Raw genomic sequence first — 20,644 nt, forward strand, 5'->3', positions numbered from 1 at the left:
GGATTGGATTGTTGGGAGGCTGTGTGATGCTCAAACACCTTTACAAGTCAGGAGCTTTGATCTGCTAAATTATGCAAGATGGTAATCAGGTTTTCTTAGAAAAACGACCAAATGGTGTTTCAAGGGGAAGGGCTGAGATGCTTGATACTGTGGAGCTCAGAACACAGCCACTCCACACAGTTATTTTCAAACCTGTTGAATGTGTGTGCTGTCGAGTAGAAAAAGGAAATAATTAACTCTGTAGTAATGTGTTACATTATTTGAGTTCAAATACAGATAAAGACTCAAGTGAGGTTTTTTAATAATCTGAAAATTTGTAAGGTATTCTAGCAATTAAACATTTACATTTGTGGCCACTACCAGCCACAGAACAATTTGGAAACACTGATAAATAGTATTTTATTGTTTTATATTTTAAAATTAGAAAGTGTCTTCATTTAAGAGAGTCTGGCAACTTAATTCTGCAATTTTTTGGTTTGAATCCTGTATGGTCAAAGTAATAAATATCCAAAACCAAATAAAAATATGCTTTGTGTATTTTTGGACCCCAAATCTGTTTGAGGCTTACTTGTCTGTGTTTTGGCCAGAAGCTAATTCTGATTCTTCTGTCAGATGTTTTGTAGCAGTATGCCCTCCAGAAAGTCTGGCAAAATTTGAGGCAGGCAGATAGCAAGGTAGGCAGGTGATTTTCTTTTAGTCTGGATTCCTGGCTGTGAAAAAGGAGTAATCTATGTGCCCCAAGTGCCCCTCTGTATCATTACTATTATGGTCACTTCCATTCAATCCTTCCCCATGATTTGGCAGCTGTGAAGCAGGTACATAGGAGAAAATCTTTGGGTTATGCCTGGTCCCTTTACTGCTCTTCTCTGGCAACAAAGGTCTATAGCTGAGGTCAGCCAAAGGCTGCTGCAGCAATTTAATCCAACCATTGGCATCAGTTTCCATTTCCCTACCAGAAGAAGTCTCTATTAAAGACTTTTTTGCAGCAGATATCAAAGATGGATCTGTCATTAGGAAAGGTTCAGTCTTTGGAACAGATAATGAATTACAGGGAATGCCTATGGACATACTCAAAAAAGTTTACCCTGTGGCATCTCCCAACATTGATTTTAATGTCCAAAACTTCACACACAAGTAGAAATCAAAAGCATCCAAGTAGTGGATACCACTCTGCAAAGGCACAAGGTTCAGGATACCTAACAAGGTGTTATGCTGATGGAAAAATGAATGGTTCCACTCAAAAAATAATAGCTAACCTCCTAGAAGTGGTGACTAAACCCTCAACCAAAATGTAGATCAACAGCTGTGGAAGACACATCTAACCACACTGAGCCTTGTGGAGTTCAGATAACAGAGATAAGGTAGAGTGACACTGACTTGCAGAAAAACAGATCATCAGAACAAACATCATGAGTCAGAGTCCCACAGCAGAAGCACACCTGCTATGCTCTGTTTTGACAAATGCACCTCCTTTCACTCCCCAATGATGTCTCCTTAAGTTCTTTTAATGACACCCTCTCATCTTCAAAGAGCTTTCAAAAGTTTCATTGCAGTGGAACATGTGTGACTTTAATGCAAATAATAAACAGTGCTCCCACACCACTGTCATCAGAAGAAAATCTTTGTTTTCATCAGCATTATAATACTATGTAATGGCACAGAAAATAAGGCTCATAGCTCACACAGCACCATTTGTAAATCATAAAGATCTGTGAGGAAACGCAGAGCAGAAACCAAAACACGAAAGCCACACAAACATCTACAAAATTAGGCAGCTTTCCATTATGACAGACTTGCCCAAATTATCTATCTCCAAACGCAGTGGGCCTGATTCTCCTCTCTTGCCAGCAGAAAGGGGAATTTTACCAAAGTCAGTTGTTATTCCCCCCTCTCCATCTTGCCAAACTGTTAGGGGCTCCAAACACAACAGACTCCATAGGTAGTTCTGTTCCACTGCTAACAAAATATCCCCTTGATTAATCATATGATTTTTATACATTTTTTAAAAAATCAGTCTCCAAAATGATCACCAATGGCAGGTTTCAGAGGGAGAAAAATTCCTCTTAAAACAGATCTTTCTCATTATCTACCACAGATTGTTGCTGGATTTCAAACACCCTTTTTCTTTTTCCCTCCCAGAAAACTCCCCCCTTGTAATTAGGGCTCAATTATGAAAAGAATTAACAACATAATTCCCCCTATTTATTTAGTTTTATCAGAACTGGTCACTGCATTGCTGATTTTTTTTTTTTTCTCTTCCTCTCCTCAAAAGAGCATGCAAACAGAAGCCTCCTTTTGGGGGATTTAATGCAGTCACTAACATGAAAGACAGTTTATTCGCACAGTTCAGTAGCTAGCACACCCTCCAGGTTCTTGGACTACCCTACCTTGGCAGACAGACTCTGTGGTTTGTTGGAGAGGATCTCTGCTGCTTCCCTGCAGCGGGTGGAAAGGTTCAGGATAGCAGCAGCTGCTGCTATGTGGGTGTCTTCACTACATTGACCGTAGCTATAAGAGTTGGCATGGCAAGGGCTCTGTGTGTGGGCGCTAGCACTAGGCAGTCGATTAGAAAATTTCACTGGATTTGAAAAATGCTTTGCTGTTGAAGAGAGATTTGATTAGCAATCGCATGTATGAAATTTTTCCCATTAAATAGTTTTGCTTCTCAGACTACAATTTCATACATAGAAAAAAATACTCAAAGATTACATTTGAAACAATCCTTTTGCTATTGCCAGCAAGGGTTTACAGTAAAAATGGCTTCAGAAACACAATAATTTAATTTTTCCTTCAGAAAAACACATCTGTCAACAAACCTTCTGAGATTTTTTACTCATATTTTACTTAACTCAGGCATTAAAATCAATGATGTCCGAGGAAAGACTGAGCAAGCGTTAGTGTGGTATCCACCATGATTTTACCACTCCAGTGGACAAATGCAATTGTAAATGTATTCTTATAAAGGCTTCCTCTTGGAGCTCTATTGTGCAAAAAAACAACAGTGACTTGTCCAGTCTTAGCTAAAACAACACTGCTTACTCTACTTAGATGAATAAGTCAGTTATTTAAATAGCTCTGCTTATGTGACTGAGGAGCACAAAACTGGGCTCTTGAATGAAGCAATCAGGTAAAAACATTACCTGTAAGGAGTATTCAGTACTGATATTGTGGAAATATTTATAACTTTAAGTTTATCCTTTAATCAATTTTAAAAAATAATGAACGTACATATGATCTTGGTTTACAGTCTTTTGTTGGCTATATTTGGAATAATACACAGATTTATTAGGCACAGGGAGGTCAGTTGAATATTAAATACTAGCAGGTGAACAGAAAAGCACTTTCACAGACAAAAGGGGTGTGTTTGGTTCTTTGTTTTCTTCTTCAGCAGCAGCATTTACTCTAAAACAGTTAGAGAGGACTCTGCTCTCTCTTCTGGATTTTGGAGCTTGAGATGGCATAAACTGTTGCAGGGAGAACACAGCACCATGATTTCGGCTCTAAAGAAGCAATAATCACTTCTTTTGTCTGCAGCCCTCACAGTGTCCTACAAAGATAAACTAAGCAAAATCCAATTTCTCAGCCTACACCCAGATACATCAAGAACATTTCTGCATATGGCCATCTGCTTGTTCCCTAAAGATCTGAGCCCCAAGGCTCTGGATCCCGTTGGATGTAGAGCTTTGGCTGAGTGCTTTTTAATGCTAAGAGCTACACAAGGCATAGGAGGACTCATCTTCCCTCAAACTTGGGATGCTCTGAAAGAAATTCTTGTTTATGTGCTTTGACTGTAGCTGAATTCTATATTCCATTTCTCTAAGCACTAGAGGCATCTCAGTAGAGTAATACATGAAAGCCTCATGATTCAGTCCTCCCTTTTTCTAGTGAAAATTAAGAAGGATTTATCTACCCTGCTGTAAGCACAAACAAGACAGTCTACATTTTTAACAGTTACTACAATGAAATTTAAATTGTGTTTAAAGACCAGAAAGTGTGCTTTTCATTACCTATCCTTAAAAAAAAATATAAAAATGACCAACCAACAAAGAGCCACCCCAGGCTATAAAGGGTGTATGTTTTGTTAAAATAAAAACAAGTTTACAAGTGCAGAATCCACAGAGGGCTAATGATGGGCTTTTGTCTGGCTACATATTTACATAGGACTCTGAACCCATCACTACATCATCAGCTCCTTATTGCCAACTTTTGTATACCTGGATAGTTAAATCACTCACCAGCTTTTTTACTTTCACCTTTCCATTAAAATAATAGCTGCACATTGCAATCTTTGCAAGAACAACAGGCTGTAAACTTCAGCTCTGATATACTTCATACATAAATTGCATATATATGTTTTTGCATTTGTATAAAAACATTTCAATCTTTTTTTTCCTTGAAATGAACCTGTGAAATAGATATACATCTATGCAAAGAGACAGCTAATAGGGAATATTCAATTTTACAAACAAAATTGGAAAATCTGCCACCCAAGAAGCTGGCAATGCATATATTTGCTTTCATTTAAGCAAGCCTATTTTCCAGGTCAGATAAATATCTACTTTTCATTTTCAATTTTAAATAGAGCATTTATATATATACACACAAAAAAGAGATACCGACAAATATACATGTATGTTTTTGTGTACTCAGGCACATACACAAATGAATATAAAAATATACAAAATTTTATAAATATATAAAACATGTATAATATTTTATCGTATTAGATGTATATTATATTATAATTAACTTATATATAAATTTATTCATTAACAAAATTTTTTGCTTTTCTGTTCACCTTGCTATGAATGTTCTTCTTTGTTGGAGTAAGTGGGACAAAATTTGTTTTCCTGTTTTATTTTCCTTTACTAATCTTTATGTCAATAACAAAACAAAAGATAAAAGGCCAAATAAAAAGCTTTTTTTCACATTTCTCTGGAAATATTTTCTTCTGAATCCAGTTTTGGTGGAATGAAACACTTCTTTTCCATTTCTCTCATGACAACAGAATTATTTGTTTCTTTAAACTAAAGTGCATTTTATAATCATCAATACAATGGCAGAACATTGTCGATGTTCCCCATGCAGATTCTGAAGAGCATCTGCAATAAACCATCAGCGTTCACACTGTGGTATCTCATTTGTACAGAGTAGTACCTCAGCAAATCTGTAAATGGTGCAAGCAGAGGAATCTTGATAGCAACTTGATGCATTGGATATGACTTCTCTACAAATATGATCTAGTACAGAAATACGAGGTACCAAAACAAATTCAGCCCAGGCCTGGAATTAATGTAGCTGGGCACAGGCTCATCTAAAAGGAATAATACCTGTATAAATTCACCTAAATGGTACCTGAAGTACCTCTGAAACCTAGCTTGTATTTCTTTGTACTACAGCTCATTACATCTTGTGCAGACACATTCCATGGGATTTCTCATCTATCCCATAAAAATATCACAATTTAATCAAGGAAGAAGGTAATGAGTAAAACATAAAGCATTACTTTTTATTCCTCTTTTCTACTGATAACTTCTTTTAAGAGAAACGTCAAAAAAGTAAACTTTGTAATGATGATATTGATAGTATTTAGTGTTTTAAAATTCTATATTTTGCAAATTAGTAATTCTATTTTACATTATAGACACAAGTGATTAAAGATGCTTTTTACAGGCCTTTTTAAAATTCTAGAAGTTTGAAAGCACAACAAGCAAAATGGAAAAAAAAAATCATTGATATTTCCCCCCTTTTTTCAAGAGAAAATTGAATTTTGAGCTTACATTCAAGAAACTGAGGTGTTTTTTGACCTTGTGACACAGGTGCTGTTGTGCGTTTGCCAAAGACTTGTGCATCAAAACTGGCATAATCAAATGGGACTTTCCCAAACTTCTCCTGTTCTTTCACCAGGGTGCCTCTGGAGGAAGTGACTGGCTGTGAAGTTCTGTAACTGTACTGAGATACCTCAGGTTGCTTTGCTAAATTTGTTCTGCAGAGAGGAGGAAAAGAATGAAGGAGCAACATAAGAATGCCTTTAAATAACCTTGTCTTGAGAAATAGGATATGATTGCATTTCATAATCCAAAAGTCCATCATATGCAAAACTTATTGGTGGGCATACGAGAAATAAACAAAATAAACATGGTGGGTGGCAAGTAGTCGAACTTTGACTATTTCACAAACTAAAAGATGAGGACATTAAAAAATGCAGTATTCTTTAGTAGTAGTTTGAGATATTTACAAGGAAGTTACTGATTTACTGCTAGATTACCACTTCCTTTAGTTCTAAAAATTTGTCTGGATTTTTTTCTAAGTTTTAGGTTTTTTGGATCAGTATTGTTCTCACTTTACTGTGAATGAGTATGGTATAAATATGATATAAGATGATCTGAAATAATTGCTTGTGCTATTTGGTAGGAACAAATGATTTATGGTGTGTTATTCCATTTAGTCAATGTTCAGTAACTCCTTGTCTTTAGTAATTTCCTTAGGACTTTTCATATGTAGAGTTAAGGCACGTGCAGTTGGCAGACACATGGACATAATATTCTGTAATGGCTCTGAAGGAACCATTAGAGCTGATCATGTCAATAATCCACAAATTAAAGTGTCCCCAAATAGACCTGAATATAATAGGTTGTAATGGTCGTGGTGCCAATGATGTGCAAATTATGCGTGTCTGTAGGGTCCATATAACTCAGACAAAATACAATTGCAATAAAAAGTGTTTCTCCTTTTTTATATCATTGTATAAAAAATAAATTAAAGTAATTAAATCAATAAACTAAAAATACAGAAATTCTATTAATTGCTCTGATCAGGTTACTTGTGTGGAAGTAAGATTTAATAAGATATATCTGACTGCTTATCCAAAGATACGTCTTTTGTCTATGTGCACAATGTCTTTATCCAAAGATACGTCTTTTGTCCACGTGCACAACAACCAACAGAAAGATGGTGGTTTGAGAATCAGATAGTTTTGCAGAGGTTCGTCATGGAAAACTGAAAGATTTCAGTTTCACCAAAGCTGAAATCTGAAGTGGGTGAAAGATCTGAGGAGTAATCAACAGAGTTTGTGCATAAATAAGAGTTTGTTTGTTGGAGAAACAGGTATGTGATGATTCCTACCTGTGAGTCTGATCATGGCACTGCCCAGCTTTTGGAGACTCGAGCTGGTTCTTTTCCTGGGACATTGCCAGCTTTTCAGCTGCAGCAATTGGACAACCAGAAAGGCTGTTGGAAAGCAAAGGTGAAGAACAGAAACAGCAAGAAAAAAACATTGAAATTAATTTTTGAGCAAAGGAGATGTGTGCTGTTTTTCTATGGAAACCAGTGACTTTGATGGTCTGTGCATCTAAGGGAACTGCTGCTGTTATAGCCCAGATTCATCTGGTTTTCAATCCTTAATGCAAAACTGTGAAATCTGTGTATTTTAGGTGATATATCTGGAAACTGAATCATGTAGGAGTTTTCCACAGTTCAGCTTTGATGTTTTGTGTCTGGCAAGTCACTAGTAAATTTTTTGACAAATGACATTTACTTTATCAGCTAAACCATGCATATAAGCCTCCTGCTGATTAAAAGGAAAGTGAATTTGGGAAAAAAAAACGCAGGGATATATGAGAGACTGTTACCAAAAAACACATTTTGTCATTTCAAGTTGTGCTAGCTTATATTTTCCTGTTTGTTTTATTAGCTTAGGACATGTTTTTCTTATCCTATTCATGGGTTGCTCATGATACAGCTGATGTGCTTCAAAGATAACTGGGCATTGGAAACAGGAAAAACAAAGAAAATATATCTGCTTGTGCCTTAAATATTCTTGTAGACAAACTTGTCATATGACTGGTAAAGACTGACTTACTATTTCTAGTATTAAAATACAGTATGATAAACCTTAATTTTGGTGTACTATGCAGTAACAAATCAATCAATAAACAAGAAAAACCCCCAAAATCTCACAAAAATTCAGATCAACAAAGAAAGTTGTTTTTTTTAAAATTCTCATGTCCCAAGTTCAGTTTTAACACTGACATTATATTTTCCCAGAAGCAGCAGAAAGCAGGACTGAAAAGAGCTGTGCTGACAGCAATAGCTTGCTGGAGACAGAGTGTGTTGACTCTCTGCCTCACCTGCAGTCCAGCCGTGATTCCCCAGCTGCCTGTCTGGAAGACTTTTCTCAATTTTACTTCCTCCCTGCAGGCATCACATTAAATAGAAAGGAGGGTTCCAGGCAGGAAGGTGGCATTCCTGAGGGTAATAAGTGAAGCTTCTAAACAGATTTTAAAATAGTTAGCTTAAAGTTTTCTGTTTGCTTAAAAGGGAATGTGCCTTGATTGGAGGCTCCTGTCAACAACTAGCATGTAGTGGTGCAAAACAAATGAGTTTTGGTTTCCATTGGGTTTTCCAATTGTAGCAGTAATAATGTGTTTTTCATTCTTTCCCCTTGTACATGATGATTTTTCAATGTGAGGACTGTGATTGAATTGTAGCTTTAAATACTAGTGGAATTTGCCATCCTCTGTGCTGCAGCCATTTTTTTATATAATGGAATTAAACACAATTATTTGGTTATAAATAATACAGGCTGCCCTTGCAGTTCATAGGCACTCTTCAGTGTAGTGCATGGTATCTAATTCCAAGATGTGCCTATCAATTTACTGCCGAGTACGTGTTAGGTTTTAAGTGGACAGGAATTTTTCTGATCTACCTTCGGTGTGTGTTGCGATTGCTGTTGACATGTCCTCTTCCAGTGCATCCTGGGGTAGGGCACTTTAAAACATTTTCATGCATGGCAAGAACTATACAGAAATAAAAAAAAAAAAAAAGTTGATAGTAAAATGGATCAATTAAAAAAACATGTCTTTAAAAGAATGAATATAACCTCTTTGAACTAAGATTCTCAATTCTTTCACGTTTTTAGCACAAAAGAAGAGGAGAAACCTACAACACAGTAACCATGGTGCCTCCAGTATAAACCAATTTATTTCTATATTACTGTGGTGTGGCTTTCCACATGCACAAAATTGTTTATACAGATTTTAAAAGAACATAAGTGGAAGTCAGCAAAGATATTAAATCATTAAGCCCTTTATACACCACTAACACTGGAAAAGATGGGTAATAGAGGAGTCCTGGGCCACACAGCCCATGTTAGATGGAGCTGCAGTCCCTTTGTGTCCCAGGGAAGGAAAGCTCTCAAGTACAGGGAGGCTGTTTATACATTTTATCAGATACTTTGAGTATGTCCCTTTGAACATTACACCTTCTGGTCATCTGAGCTGCTCTGAAACTACCTTGAACCAATAAGGAATGGTTCCAAGCATCAGTTTACAATCTTAGTAGCAATTACAACTTCTTGCCTGTAGATTTCTTATGGCCTTGGATGTGGATCACCTTTGCTGAAACACAGATATGTTTGTGTAAACATTATACATCTTTGGGCCATAGTGTTTCACAAAGGCTCTCTGTTCAGCCCACAGGTTTGCCGAGAACTAAACTCTAACCTTTTTCTTTTTTCCTTCTTTTTTTTTCTCCCCATCAGGACAGAGCACATCTAATTGGAAGTGTGATAATTAACGAGGACTTATTAATTTTAAGTTTTTAGGAAGTTAATGTTGCTAAGGCCTTCCAAATGCAGTCTGCTTAATTCAGCAGATGTTTCCATAAATACAGTTTAGTACCAGATTTTAAAAAAGGGAGAGCTACAGTTAGAAAGAGGATTTTGGTAAAGTGCAAATATCCTTTTAATTTGTTGTTATGCATACCACCACAAAGTACAATCTGACTAACTAGGTTGCTTAAGTGGATAGTTTCACAGTGAGTTTTTCCTTATTACGCAGCATTTCATTGCACCATGTTGCAGGATTACACACACAAACCAATGTAATTAGAGCAGCACAATTAGATATAAGCAGGGAGACTCAGGCTAGGCTGGGCACAAAAGGGTTAGTGTGATACCGTCACAAGACAGGGACCTGCTGTGGACCAGCACTGGGATGTACTGATGGAAATAACCTTTTTGAGCTCAGCAGTAAGGGGGATACTGGAAATATCTCTGCATAAGCATGCCCAGGCCTCTCATCTGTTGGCAATGAAAACCAGCAGCCTCTGTTTGTGATTGCGGCAAATGGGGCCACGGCTCCAAACCAAGCATGTGATGTCTGTGCCTTAGCAAAGGTGTGAGCGAGCAGCATCTTGAGGGGTCATGGGACTACAGCATGCAGGTCTGCTGGCAGCGTGGGGGTGGGCTGTCTGATCTTGTTCTTCCCAGGCTACCTAAGGAGCCTTCTGCTGTTTGTACCAATGCTGCTGAGGAGAACTTGAGCTGTCAAGTGTGGGAAGCAGGACCGTGACTGTGAGCTGGAGGGCAAAGAAGGTGTGATGGCTTCTTGCCCAGTCTCATCCTGCAATCTCATGCAGAAATAAGGGGATTCTTCTCCAGCACAAGCACGCACTACCCACAATAGTGAGACAGATCCAGTTGTTATTCTGGACTGCAGGGTGATGATACTCACTTTCTAGTGGCACTCTAACTTTATGTGGACAGCCTGAGAGACTGCGGTGGTGAGGGTACAGCCCAGTCACGTGCCCTGTGCCATCACATCCTGGGATGGGGCATTTGGTTTCTCTCTTTTCAGGCCTGGGTGAATCTGCAGAGAAATCAGATAAAGATTTTGTTTGGGTTTAGCCCCTGTATGCACTCAGCTGAGTGATCCTAGCAGTGTGATATTTTCTATTTTAGACTTCAGATTTAATTACTGTCTGAAGTTTTAAAAGGGATGTATGCAACTGAAACATCACTTCAGGTTTTCACACTGTGTCTTTTAAACAATGATTTCCCTCTCCCAATATGCCATTTATGTGTTAAACTATATAGCTTTAGGATTGCAGTGTCATTTATTCCATTCAGAGCCTCAAGCAGGACAGAAGCCACAATCCAATAAGCCAGAAAACTGGCAGCATGAGCCAACAGCAAGATCTATAAAGGAATAAATAAAAAAAAGAAACAATCTTTTGCTCTGTTAATGTCAGACTCCAGGAAGCTGGGACAACCAAATAAAAGCTGAGGTGTGAAACAAATAAACAAACAAACAAAAAGCATTTCAACCAGAAGCCATTCCTTAAATATCACAGATCTCTGGGCTGTAGGTTCTTTGTTAGGAAACTGAATACATGCCACTTTACATTTGAGAGGCAAGGCAAGCAGCTCCCTCTGGTACACATGGCAGTGCTGCTTTGTGGAGCAGCCCACAAAGACACTGAAAACATGGAGCAGCCGATACCCTTTCAAAGGCGAGGTCTCAGCCCAGCCCTACAGCTACCACTCTGTAATGGCCACAGTGCATTCCCAGCTTCTGTTTCAAGCACCTAGAATTGTGTGAGAAGCGCTGGTCAGAAAACCTTTATTTGATTTCCAATGCAGGATCAAAAGTCTGGGCGAGAAAGGAGTGATTTCTGGTCCAGAAATTCTCTTGTGAGAAATCTGAAGGAAGTGGCCGCATAAATTGCTGAGGATGGTTTTAGTTCCATCTGTGATTGGCTGCCAACAGCATTTGGTGCTGAGGGAGAAAACAGCTGCAGCCAGCATAGGGAGCTGCCTCCTTCTAGCTCATTTTTTCTGGACCATGAGGTGGGATGTGCTTAGGGATAGAATCACCAGGGTCAGCTGAGGGTTAAACTTTCTGGCAAGTTTTTAGATTAAAAAAGTATAAATAAATAAATAAGGATGAAAGAAAATAGACTCAGCACCATCAGGAGACTACATGCTTTTTAGAACCACTGCAAATGGGAAGTGCTGCAATAGTGAACAGAAAATAAAGAGGGACCCTGAAATATGATTTAGTGTTTCCTCAGGTAATTGGAAAGGTTTATCATGAAACAGGTATTTTTCTCCTCTAGCATCCAAGAATGAAAATTAAGAGCTGATGGATTTAATGGTATTTTAGAAATAAAACCCAGGTAGTTATATAATGGCAAAATCACATGCCCAATACAACACTGACTACAGTCATATGATGCTTATACAACCCAAACAGAGCCTGGTGTGTTTCTCCATGGGTGTTACCTCTGCACTCACCTGGAAACCACAGCTAATTATAATATCAGGCAAATCAGGAAAGGATAAATTCTGCCATTCTTACATCACTGCTTTGTCCTATGTTTGTTGTGAGAAAGTCACAATGTGAGCCTGGTGAACACAGCTGCTGTCAGGGTAGGAAATATGTATCTATAAAGTTCTGCATAAAGTCATCTGAGCAAATAAAGGTTCATGTAGCTTAATAAAAGGTAGATAATTATCATGCATGCACAGCTTAAGACATGCTAATGAAAACACTGCTTGAGACACAAAAATTAGATGTCTGCATTTTCTTCCCAAATACTGCAGGAAATATTTTATAGTTGCAGCTCCTAAAAATGTCTGTCAGTTCTCTTTCACACAAAATGCTTTAGATAAGTAAATTACTATAATATTTGCAGTGTCCACAGGGACTACTGGCAAGTTACATTAGAAATACCAAAGTAAATCGTTTATCAAAAGCAGAAATTGCATCAATGATAGGGTGACCTCGGGATGTTTGGAAGGCCAAAAGGAAAAGTCAAAGGACAGATGAATGTATTGTTACTACAGAAGGGAGTGTGCTTATAAAATGACATCTCTTGATGTTTTGTAATTATCCTCAATTGAGGAGTTTCATACAAGACAGCCCAGTTTATAAATCAAACCCAAATCTTTTAAATCTCCACTTCTGGAAGCCTGATTAAGTGCTGAAAATTGAGTGATGTTCTTACGGGTTTGTAGGATACCACAAGCCCTCAGAAAAAATAAAGATTTTGGAATTTACTGGTATTGATGGCAAATGAGGCAGAAGTGCATGGCTTATACTTTCCTGGCTCAGAAGTGCTGGATGTAGCAAAATGTAATGTTGATTGATACGTGAAGTAGACTGAACTCAGAAAACACACAGCTTAGGAATTAGGTAGTATCTTTGGGAGAGGCCAGTCTTTCACCCTAAACTTGCCCTTGAGCACTGTTTAAATGCCTTGTCTTTTGGCTGCTGAAACTTTGAAGGTTTGTATTAGCACCCTACAAAGGAGGAAGCAGAGGAGGAGGAAAAGGAGGAGAAGGAATGCCAGTGCCAGCTACACAGGCCTTTTAGTACCCATTACTGATCATTTCACACAGCAGTTTGGCAGGAAGCCAAGTACCTAGCGTTTAACCTGGTTAGATGTGAGGCACTAGTGTGAAGGTACATAATTAACAAAATTACCAGCTAAATTCCAGATTCTTTACTGTTGCTATAAAACCCAGCTCAGAATCCTCTATCAGTCACAGGACAAATGCTTAAGCCAGCAAGAAGAGCCAAAAATACTTCCTTACGTTTGCTGCTAAATATCTGTCTCCCACCAATGTCAATAACTTTGGTTTGTCTCCTTTCCCCTGCTAGATGCTCCAGAAGAAACCTATCCAGTTCCTTGTAGGTGCTGTGAAACACATGCCCTTGCTCTGCCTGCAGAGCGATTGCTTGCTCTAGCAAACTCAAGTTCCCTTTTGTTTTGTCCAGCTCAACTGACACATCTGTGGTTTCTGACAGGCACTCATTGTCATCTTCCTCACTTTCAGGGAAGAGATTCTGAATTCTCTTCTCAAAAGGATCAGAGTGAGGCTCCTGGGGTGCTCTTAGCTCTGTTTCTGAGTCACAGAGTGTTTCACAAGGACCATATTCGACCTCTTCCTTCTTAATTTCTGGGACTTCCAGGATGCTGGGTTGATTACACTCTACAATATATTTCTGAGTTACATGGGGCTTTACACTTGTTTCTTCTGAGAAATTTGAAGAGCTATCCCACTCGTTGTCCATAATTTCAGAGTTACTTTCATTTTCATCAGATGAACAGTATTTTGGGTCAGAAATAGCAGTCTTTTCCTTTCCTTCAGCTGAGCTAATCAGGTAACATTCATCAGTGTCATCACTTTCTGTTTTTAAAGATTGAATTCCACTATCATTTAGATTTTCTGCCACTGTTTGACTGGGTGCCTCTTTTGCTACTTTTCCCATGCTCATCAAAGATTTGGTGACGGCATCTTGGTAGCTGGAGTAGTTGTCTTTTCTTTGACTAGAATTTTCTTGCCCAGCCAAATGAGGGCTTTCCTCAGATGATTTTGGAGTACTCTCCTCTGTATAAGAAAAAAAAAAGCAAGAGAAATATATAAGAATGACTAATTTTTGTGTCTTGTAGAAGTGACACGAAGATACTGACTTACCAATTGCTGTTTCATTACTCAGAAAGGTACTCTGAAATAATTGAATTCACACCAAGGATCTGTTTCAAATGACTGCTTGTAAAATCGTGAAAAACCCTTCTAAGACTATTTATATATTACAGTTCCAGTACTATATGAGAAAAAATTACATCCCCCATTTCTCACTGATGGTGAAAAGATATTTTCTTAGATCATACACACACACACACATGTATACATGTGCATAAATATAATGTGCCAAACATTGATATTACATATATACATATAATCTATATAATGTGTGTGTGTGTGTGTGTGTGTGTGTATATATATATATATACAAGCACACAAACACATTTTAAAATTCCTTTGATCTATTTTCACTGTTATTTTATCTAAGATTCCCAAATATTTTCTCAAAATAAACCCTAATTACTTTCCCAGTCACCCTGGATCCCATGAAGAACCTTGACGGAAAAATCCTCAATACTTCACAAAGGGCAAGCTCCTGGTCACCATTGAAATTGCCACACTAAGTGATAGATCAGGTCATGCACAGGCAAACAGAAATGGTTGTTATGTACAGACTCATAAAGGACTTGTTAAAGACACCACTGAAGTGCATCCTGTCTTTATAAACATCTTTCTTCCGAAGAAAAGCAGCAGCCAGCAGGTAATAAAGGCTGCATGTAGGAGAGGTTGTCAGTATGGAAGACAATATGCCTTTTGTATCTCATTTAATTTTTTATAAACATTTCCTCTGACAAGGACACTCAAAAATACATCTCCATCATCTTCCTTTCTGGTAATTATCTCTCTAAAATCAACACTGGTTTTGCCAGGATCAAGTAAATATTGCCATAGTAACTAAAAGCATTTTTGGATGAAGGGAAGAATTTAGTCACAACACTAGCCCCTTCAATAATGCTGATTATAGGGTACATTCTTTTGTTGGGATCTATTCAACATAAACTGAAAAATTTAACATTTTACTTCCTAGAAAGGAGGATGAATAAACAAGCATAGACTATTTCGTAAGATGTGTCTGTCCTTTCCTGAAACAGAAGAACTCCAGGTTTAAATAATAAATTAAGCATAGCCTAAAATGCAAATGGAGTTTCTCTCAATAACACAGTGAGCTATTAAGAGAAAGTGTAAAGGGTTATGATAATTTTAAAGTATTATGAACTACAGAAAACAAATAAAAAGCATTTTCAGTGAATATGTCCAATTCATTGAACTATTCTCTCAATCCACTTAACTACCCACATGTGTACAATAATGATTTATAGACATTATACCTAATTATGCATATTTGGGCTGTGTTAGAGTGCCTAACAAAAGCTCTAGAAAGCAACAATTACCTCTGTTGCTTAGCTACATAGTTTAAAATATTCCTATTAAGTGCAGATTATTGTGGAGGGGAAAAGGGGGACAAAAATGCACATGTGCACCACAATGCATTTCACTTTACTGCTGCCAAACTGTTAGCATTTTGGGTCATTTCCAGTTTACATAATTGTTTGGTTCAACTGTTTGTTATATGTTAAAAGAAAATATTGATTAATTCTTATTCTTCTTCAGAAAATTGGACTCATGCAGGCAGAGATGGCCCTGTGCACCGCGTGCATAAAGTTGTATTTAAAGAAGTGTCTGTAACTTTTTAGCAGCTGATCTGCTACCACACACATTGCATGTATTCTGAATAAAGTCTGCCATCTTTTCACATCTCAGCAAGTAAGAATGATGATTTGGCTCTATAACTAACTTTAGTCAAATGGATTTCTGTTATTTGCTCTTCTGCCATTTGGAAAATAACAGAATCCCATCAGTGGGAAATTTCAAAAAGTAACAAGATCTATCTTAAAAGGAATCTCCCACCCATCAAAAGAAAACAAACCAAACAAAATGCTCAATGCTAAAAGGTTTTTTCAGTTATTCTTATGTTTGAAAGATGAAAAAAATAGAAGTTGATGATAAAAAAAAAAAATTGTTCCTTAAATAATCAGCAATTTTTAAAACAATGTTTAAAAATTTGATATTGAATCAATTTTAATGATTCAGCTGTCCCAGCTTTGCTTTTTACATCTACATGCTGTAAATTTACCTTTAAAAGAATCAAAACCCAGCTTAGTTTACAGTTGCATCAATCCATGAACAGAATCATTAACTGATCAACTGAAAAAGATCGTGAGTCAATAATAAGGTGAGCAATATTACACTAAGAAATCCCAAGTAAACCTACATACCCATTGTATGCTTTCACTGAAACTTGTTTTGTAGCTGGTAAAATTTATGCAAAAGATGTAGTAGATCACTGACACAAGTAGGTTGGAATATATAGTACTGATGTCTAACAAATCTTTTTGAAATCAAGGGGGATTTTTTGTTTTGACTGAAGGGCATGGTTTCCCTGCTTTTTAATCAACAGATTTGGCCCAACACTTGCCCCTTTTTAAAATGGGAACTTAAAGAAGTTTAATAACTTAAGTTTGTCTGTATATGACACAAAGTCTACCTTTACACCCGTCATAGTAATTTCCCCTCATCAAGTCCTTCAAGATGTGCAGAGGACAGAAAAAGGGGAAGAAAAAGACATCACTGAGTGTAACTCTGGATGGTCAGGAGCCAGGCTGAATCAACACAAAAAATTTAGCTAAAATCCAAATATCTAAAATAAAAATGTCGAAACAATAACAAAACCCCACAACAAGAGCCATACAGGATTTCTCACTCCAACAGATTCCCTTCTGGTGTTAGGAGATAAAAATATTCCCTGAAGTCTGAGCAGGCACTGAGAGGTATGGGATATTTTCCCTGATTAATTTTTCTTAAAAATGTCACCCAAAAGACAGAGACATTGTGTATCACCTTGCTAATTAATGTTCTGTTTGAAGATGGAGCTACCTTCCAGGCTTCCACAGCAATGGGACGCAGACCTTCAGAAAAATCTCCTCCCAGAAGATTTACCGGTGACAGCTGACTGAAAACTTTGCTGTTATATAAATGTCACAAAGACCTCCACTGATTTTGGTAGAATCAGGAATTGACTCTCTAATCTGAAAGACATTCTTCTTCCTCTTCTGTGTATTTTATAGTAATCATATGTATAAAATTTGTGGGGTTTGTTTTGCTTTAAGGGAGTTCAATTTAGACTGCATAAATACACAAATAACTAATCTCAGTTCATCGTAAAATAATAGGACAGCCCAGGCTGGAAGGGACCTTGAGAGACCACCTAGGTCCAGTCTGTGGTAGTTAAGGGACCCTAGATGATATACCCCATCTTATCCTTCAAGAACATTTGATAAGAAGAAACTTAGTAGAAAATAATTTATCTTTTAATTCCAATAGCAACCAGCAACTGAGTGACATTTAATTTCATTCAGCTTACATGTTATCTATGATTACTAATTTCCCATTTCCAGATCACATTCCTTCTATTTTAACATTTGCTGTGTGCCGGTGACTGCTAATGTCTTCCTGATATCTTCCATTGATATCCTCTCACCTGTCTGATCAACTATTTTGGCAGGACTTCTTAAACAAATATGTGCAAAACAATTTGGTTTGAGACTTTTTGTTCAACTTGGATATATATTAAAAATGTATTAGAAAGGAAGAGTAATCAAAACATACTATAGCTATATCTTGTCCCCCATCCTTGTCCATATTTTCCAGCATACACTTTGTAGAAGCTGCTATAAATCGTTGGATGTGTTTGGATTACCAGTGTTGGAATAACAAGTATAAAAGTGCTGAGTCTAATAATCGCATTAAACAGAACGCACACAGCAGTCACACACATGAAATTGCTTTGCTAAATGTTAAAGTCAACAATGTTTTGCTAAGCATTATTTTTCCCTCCTAAGAGCCTTGTATATTCCAGTGAAAATCTGTTCTTCAGAAATGCGTGGGATGGTGGTGGGCTTAAGCTTTGACAGAGGTAGTGGAGAGGCAGATGTTGCTTCATATCTGACCTGCTGTGGTAGTTCTCTCTGTGTGACCTACAAAGCATTTACTAGACCCCAGGAGAAGTTATTGTACAAAATAAATGGAAGTTTGTTGGTTAAACCTGGACAGAAAAGCACCACTCCAACTCCTTTGAAGTCAAACATGTCTTGCATCCTGTTACAAAATACTGGTTTTTATCTCCCTTCTTATGGAATTTGAGTTAAAGTGGAGTTCAAGCGGAGTTCAAGCAACTACCTGGAGCTGAGCCTCTCTCAAGGACACTGATATCTTCCTGTAACTCCGGCCTGTCTTCATTTTCTTCTTTGCATTCCAAGCTGGGGCTGTAGTGGCGGGGTTTCATTAACAGGGACTTCCTTTTGTTGACAGGAACGCCTGATATCTGATCTTCAGCTTTTCTCTTCTTAGCCATGGAACATTTGTAGGCACTGCAATGATCAATTTCCAGGGACAGAGAAAAAGTGGGAGAAGTGAGGAGCAAATTGTTTTTTAAAATAGCACCTTCCTATAGTTTAATTCTAAGTATAAAAGTGAGAATTGACAAAATGCTAAATCACTTGCAGCTTCAGCAAATTTTGTCTAGTGGATATTTAATTTTAGCTCAGGTACTGAAAGTCCAGGTCACAGGAAAGTCCTGTTTCTTTTCATTGCTGTCAAAATCTTTTGGGGGGACGGGGAATCAAGAGTAAGACAAAACAAAAAAAGCCATAACCCAAAAGCCTTAAGGAAAGGATAAATAAAACTGTAGCCTGTGTTGATAATCCATGAAAACATCTCAAGGGAAAATTATACCACCAGTTGTATTACAAAATCCAGAGCCTTTGGTCCATTACCTTTACATCAGTGTGAATATCCAATTATACACGTTGAGTTAAAGAGCATAAAACCTGCGAGAAACATACCCAACATTGATAACATTTTGCAACACAGGTCCCTCTTTCAATATTAGACCTGAGCATCAGTTTAATTTAATTTACTCCATCCATATCTATGTGAAAAAGGGGGAGCTATTCCCTGGGAAAGGTCTTAACCAGTTCAGATGCCTAACTTTCAGATGACTGACAGGAGGAAGAATGGCAGGATTTTAGAGAGGAAGATCTTTGGCAGGTTTCATATATTTCTTTCAGTTCCTAATAGACCCATATATTGATCAAAATATTCATTTGGTTCTGCAGTCATTCAGCCAAACCTTTGTCACTGTAAAAATCTGTATGGCATGTAGGTGTTACAACAAAAGACACATCCCTAAAGAGGCTGGAATTTTCAACACTCTTTTCTTAGTAATTTTTCATGTAAGTGATTTGACATGTTTTTGTTTTTCTCTCACATAGGATATACTAAGAAATCTTTGTAGCATGAATAATAATGCTCATATTATGTCAGAGATGAAAAAACTACATATATGGATCTGTGTAATCCACTCAATGGTTTCTCAACCTTAGGTAGCCCCAGGGTGCATTACAAATCTATACAATGCCCTCAGGTGTTGGATTTTGCATTTGGCTCACTGACTTAGCTGCAAGATTCACAGAAAAAAAAAACCAAAGTGTGAAGAGAACTATTTGTTACACATATTAACATATTAAAAGCTCAACAGCATAAATTAATCCTTCTAAGGTGTCTTACTTGCGCTAAATTGGCTCAGGTTCTGATTGTTTTGGATGAAAGCATATGACTAACTTGAGCTTTTTTGTTAAAAAAAACCAAAAATGCTTTCGGCTAATCACCTTTTTGGCAGTCCCTCATTGCAAATATAAAGGACATGTAAATACAAAGATCTGCATTTTAGGGAGAATGTTAAAATTCTATGATATACATTTCAAATACTGCATATTTTTGATCTTCTGAAGCCTAAAATGCTATGGGCATCTGGAATCCAGGAATATGGCATGGTAAGTATATGCTATAGTTGAATAAAATACGGCTTTTGTGTTATTTCTCTGTTTATGAATTGAGGATAACATGAATATCATAATAAAGGTCGGAATCATAACAGTATCAGAGTACCACTGGAAATAATGCCAATATAACAGAGATGGATGCAGTGTCAAAAAATATGCATATTTTTTTCTAAGGAAATAGTTAGTTAGTTTGTATTTGTGAATGGCATTTCATACCAGTTGTGTTGTCCCAGGAAAATTGAATAAATGACATAAATTTGAAATCCCTTCATACACAATTGTTTTTATAAACCAAAACCTTCACTAGGTTTGCTTTTGTTGTTTCTCATTTATTTTTCAAGTTACTCTCCTGTAGATACTGTGGAAGTGTTTAGGATGTGATGAATCTCCAGTGTTTAATTCCCCTTTGACCAAGCTACAGCTGTTGCTTACATCAGAATAATTAATAGTTTTGGAACAGAAGATCCAATTGGATCATGTAATATGCCCTACTGTGCAACTCAAGTCACAGAACTTTATCTGTTTCTTC

The 20,644-nt window shown here is 37.3% G+C and overlaps 1 protein-coding gene across 5 annotated transcripts in view; it reads right to left on the bottom strand.

The window, feature by feature from the left end:
• Window positions 1-20,644, bottom strand: part of ST18 (ST18 C2H2C-type zinc finger transcription factor) — a 166,308-nt gene that overhangs the window by 29,616 nt on the left and 116,048 nt on the right. For 2 of the 5 annotated variants that reach the window (XM_058832378.1, XM_058832377.1), the window contains exons 6-12: window positions 18,452-18,642; window positions 13,379-14,176; window positions 10,515-10,649; window positions 8,708-8,798; window positions 7,126-7,230; window positions 5,781-5,986; window positions 2,388-2,599 (exon numbers count right to left, since the gene is read on the bottom strand). In XM_058832378.1, coding sequence (XP_058688361.1) covers window positions 2,388-2,599; window positions 5,781-5,986; window positions 7,126-7,230; window positions 8,708-8,798; window positions 10,515-10,649; window positions 13,379-14,176; window positions 18,452-18,642 — 1,738 coding nt within the window. Of the gene's footprint in view, window positions 1-2,387; window positions 2,600-5,780; window positions 5,987-7,125; window positions 7,231-8,707; window positions 8,799-10,514; window positions 10,650-13,378; window positions 14,177-18,448; window positions 18,643-20,644 lie in introns of those variants that run through there. The other 3 variants (XM_058832381.1, XM_058832379.1, XM_058832380.1) reach the window with 2 other exon arrangements.

Source organism: Poecile atricapillus, chromosome 2 (genome assembly GCF_030490865.1).
Source record: "Poecile atricapillus isolate bPoeAtr1 chromosome 2, bPoeAtr1.hap1, whole genome shotgun sequence".
NCBI classification, from domain to species: domain Eukaryota; kingdom Metazoa; phylum Chordata; class Aves; order Passeriformes; family Paridae; genus Poecile; species Poecile atricapillus.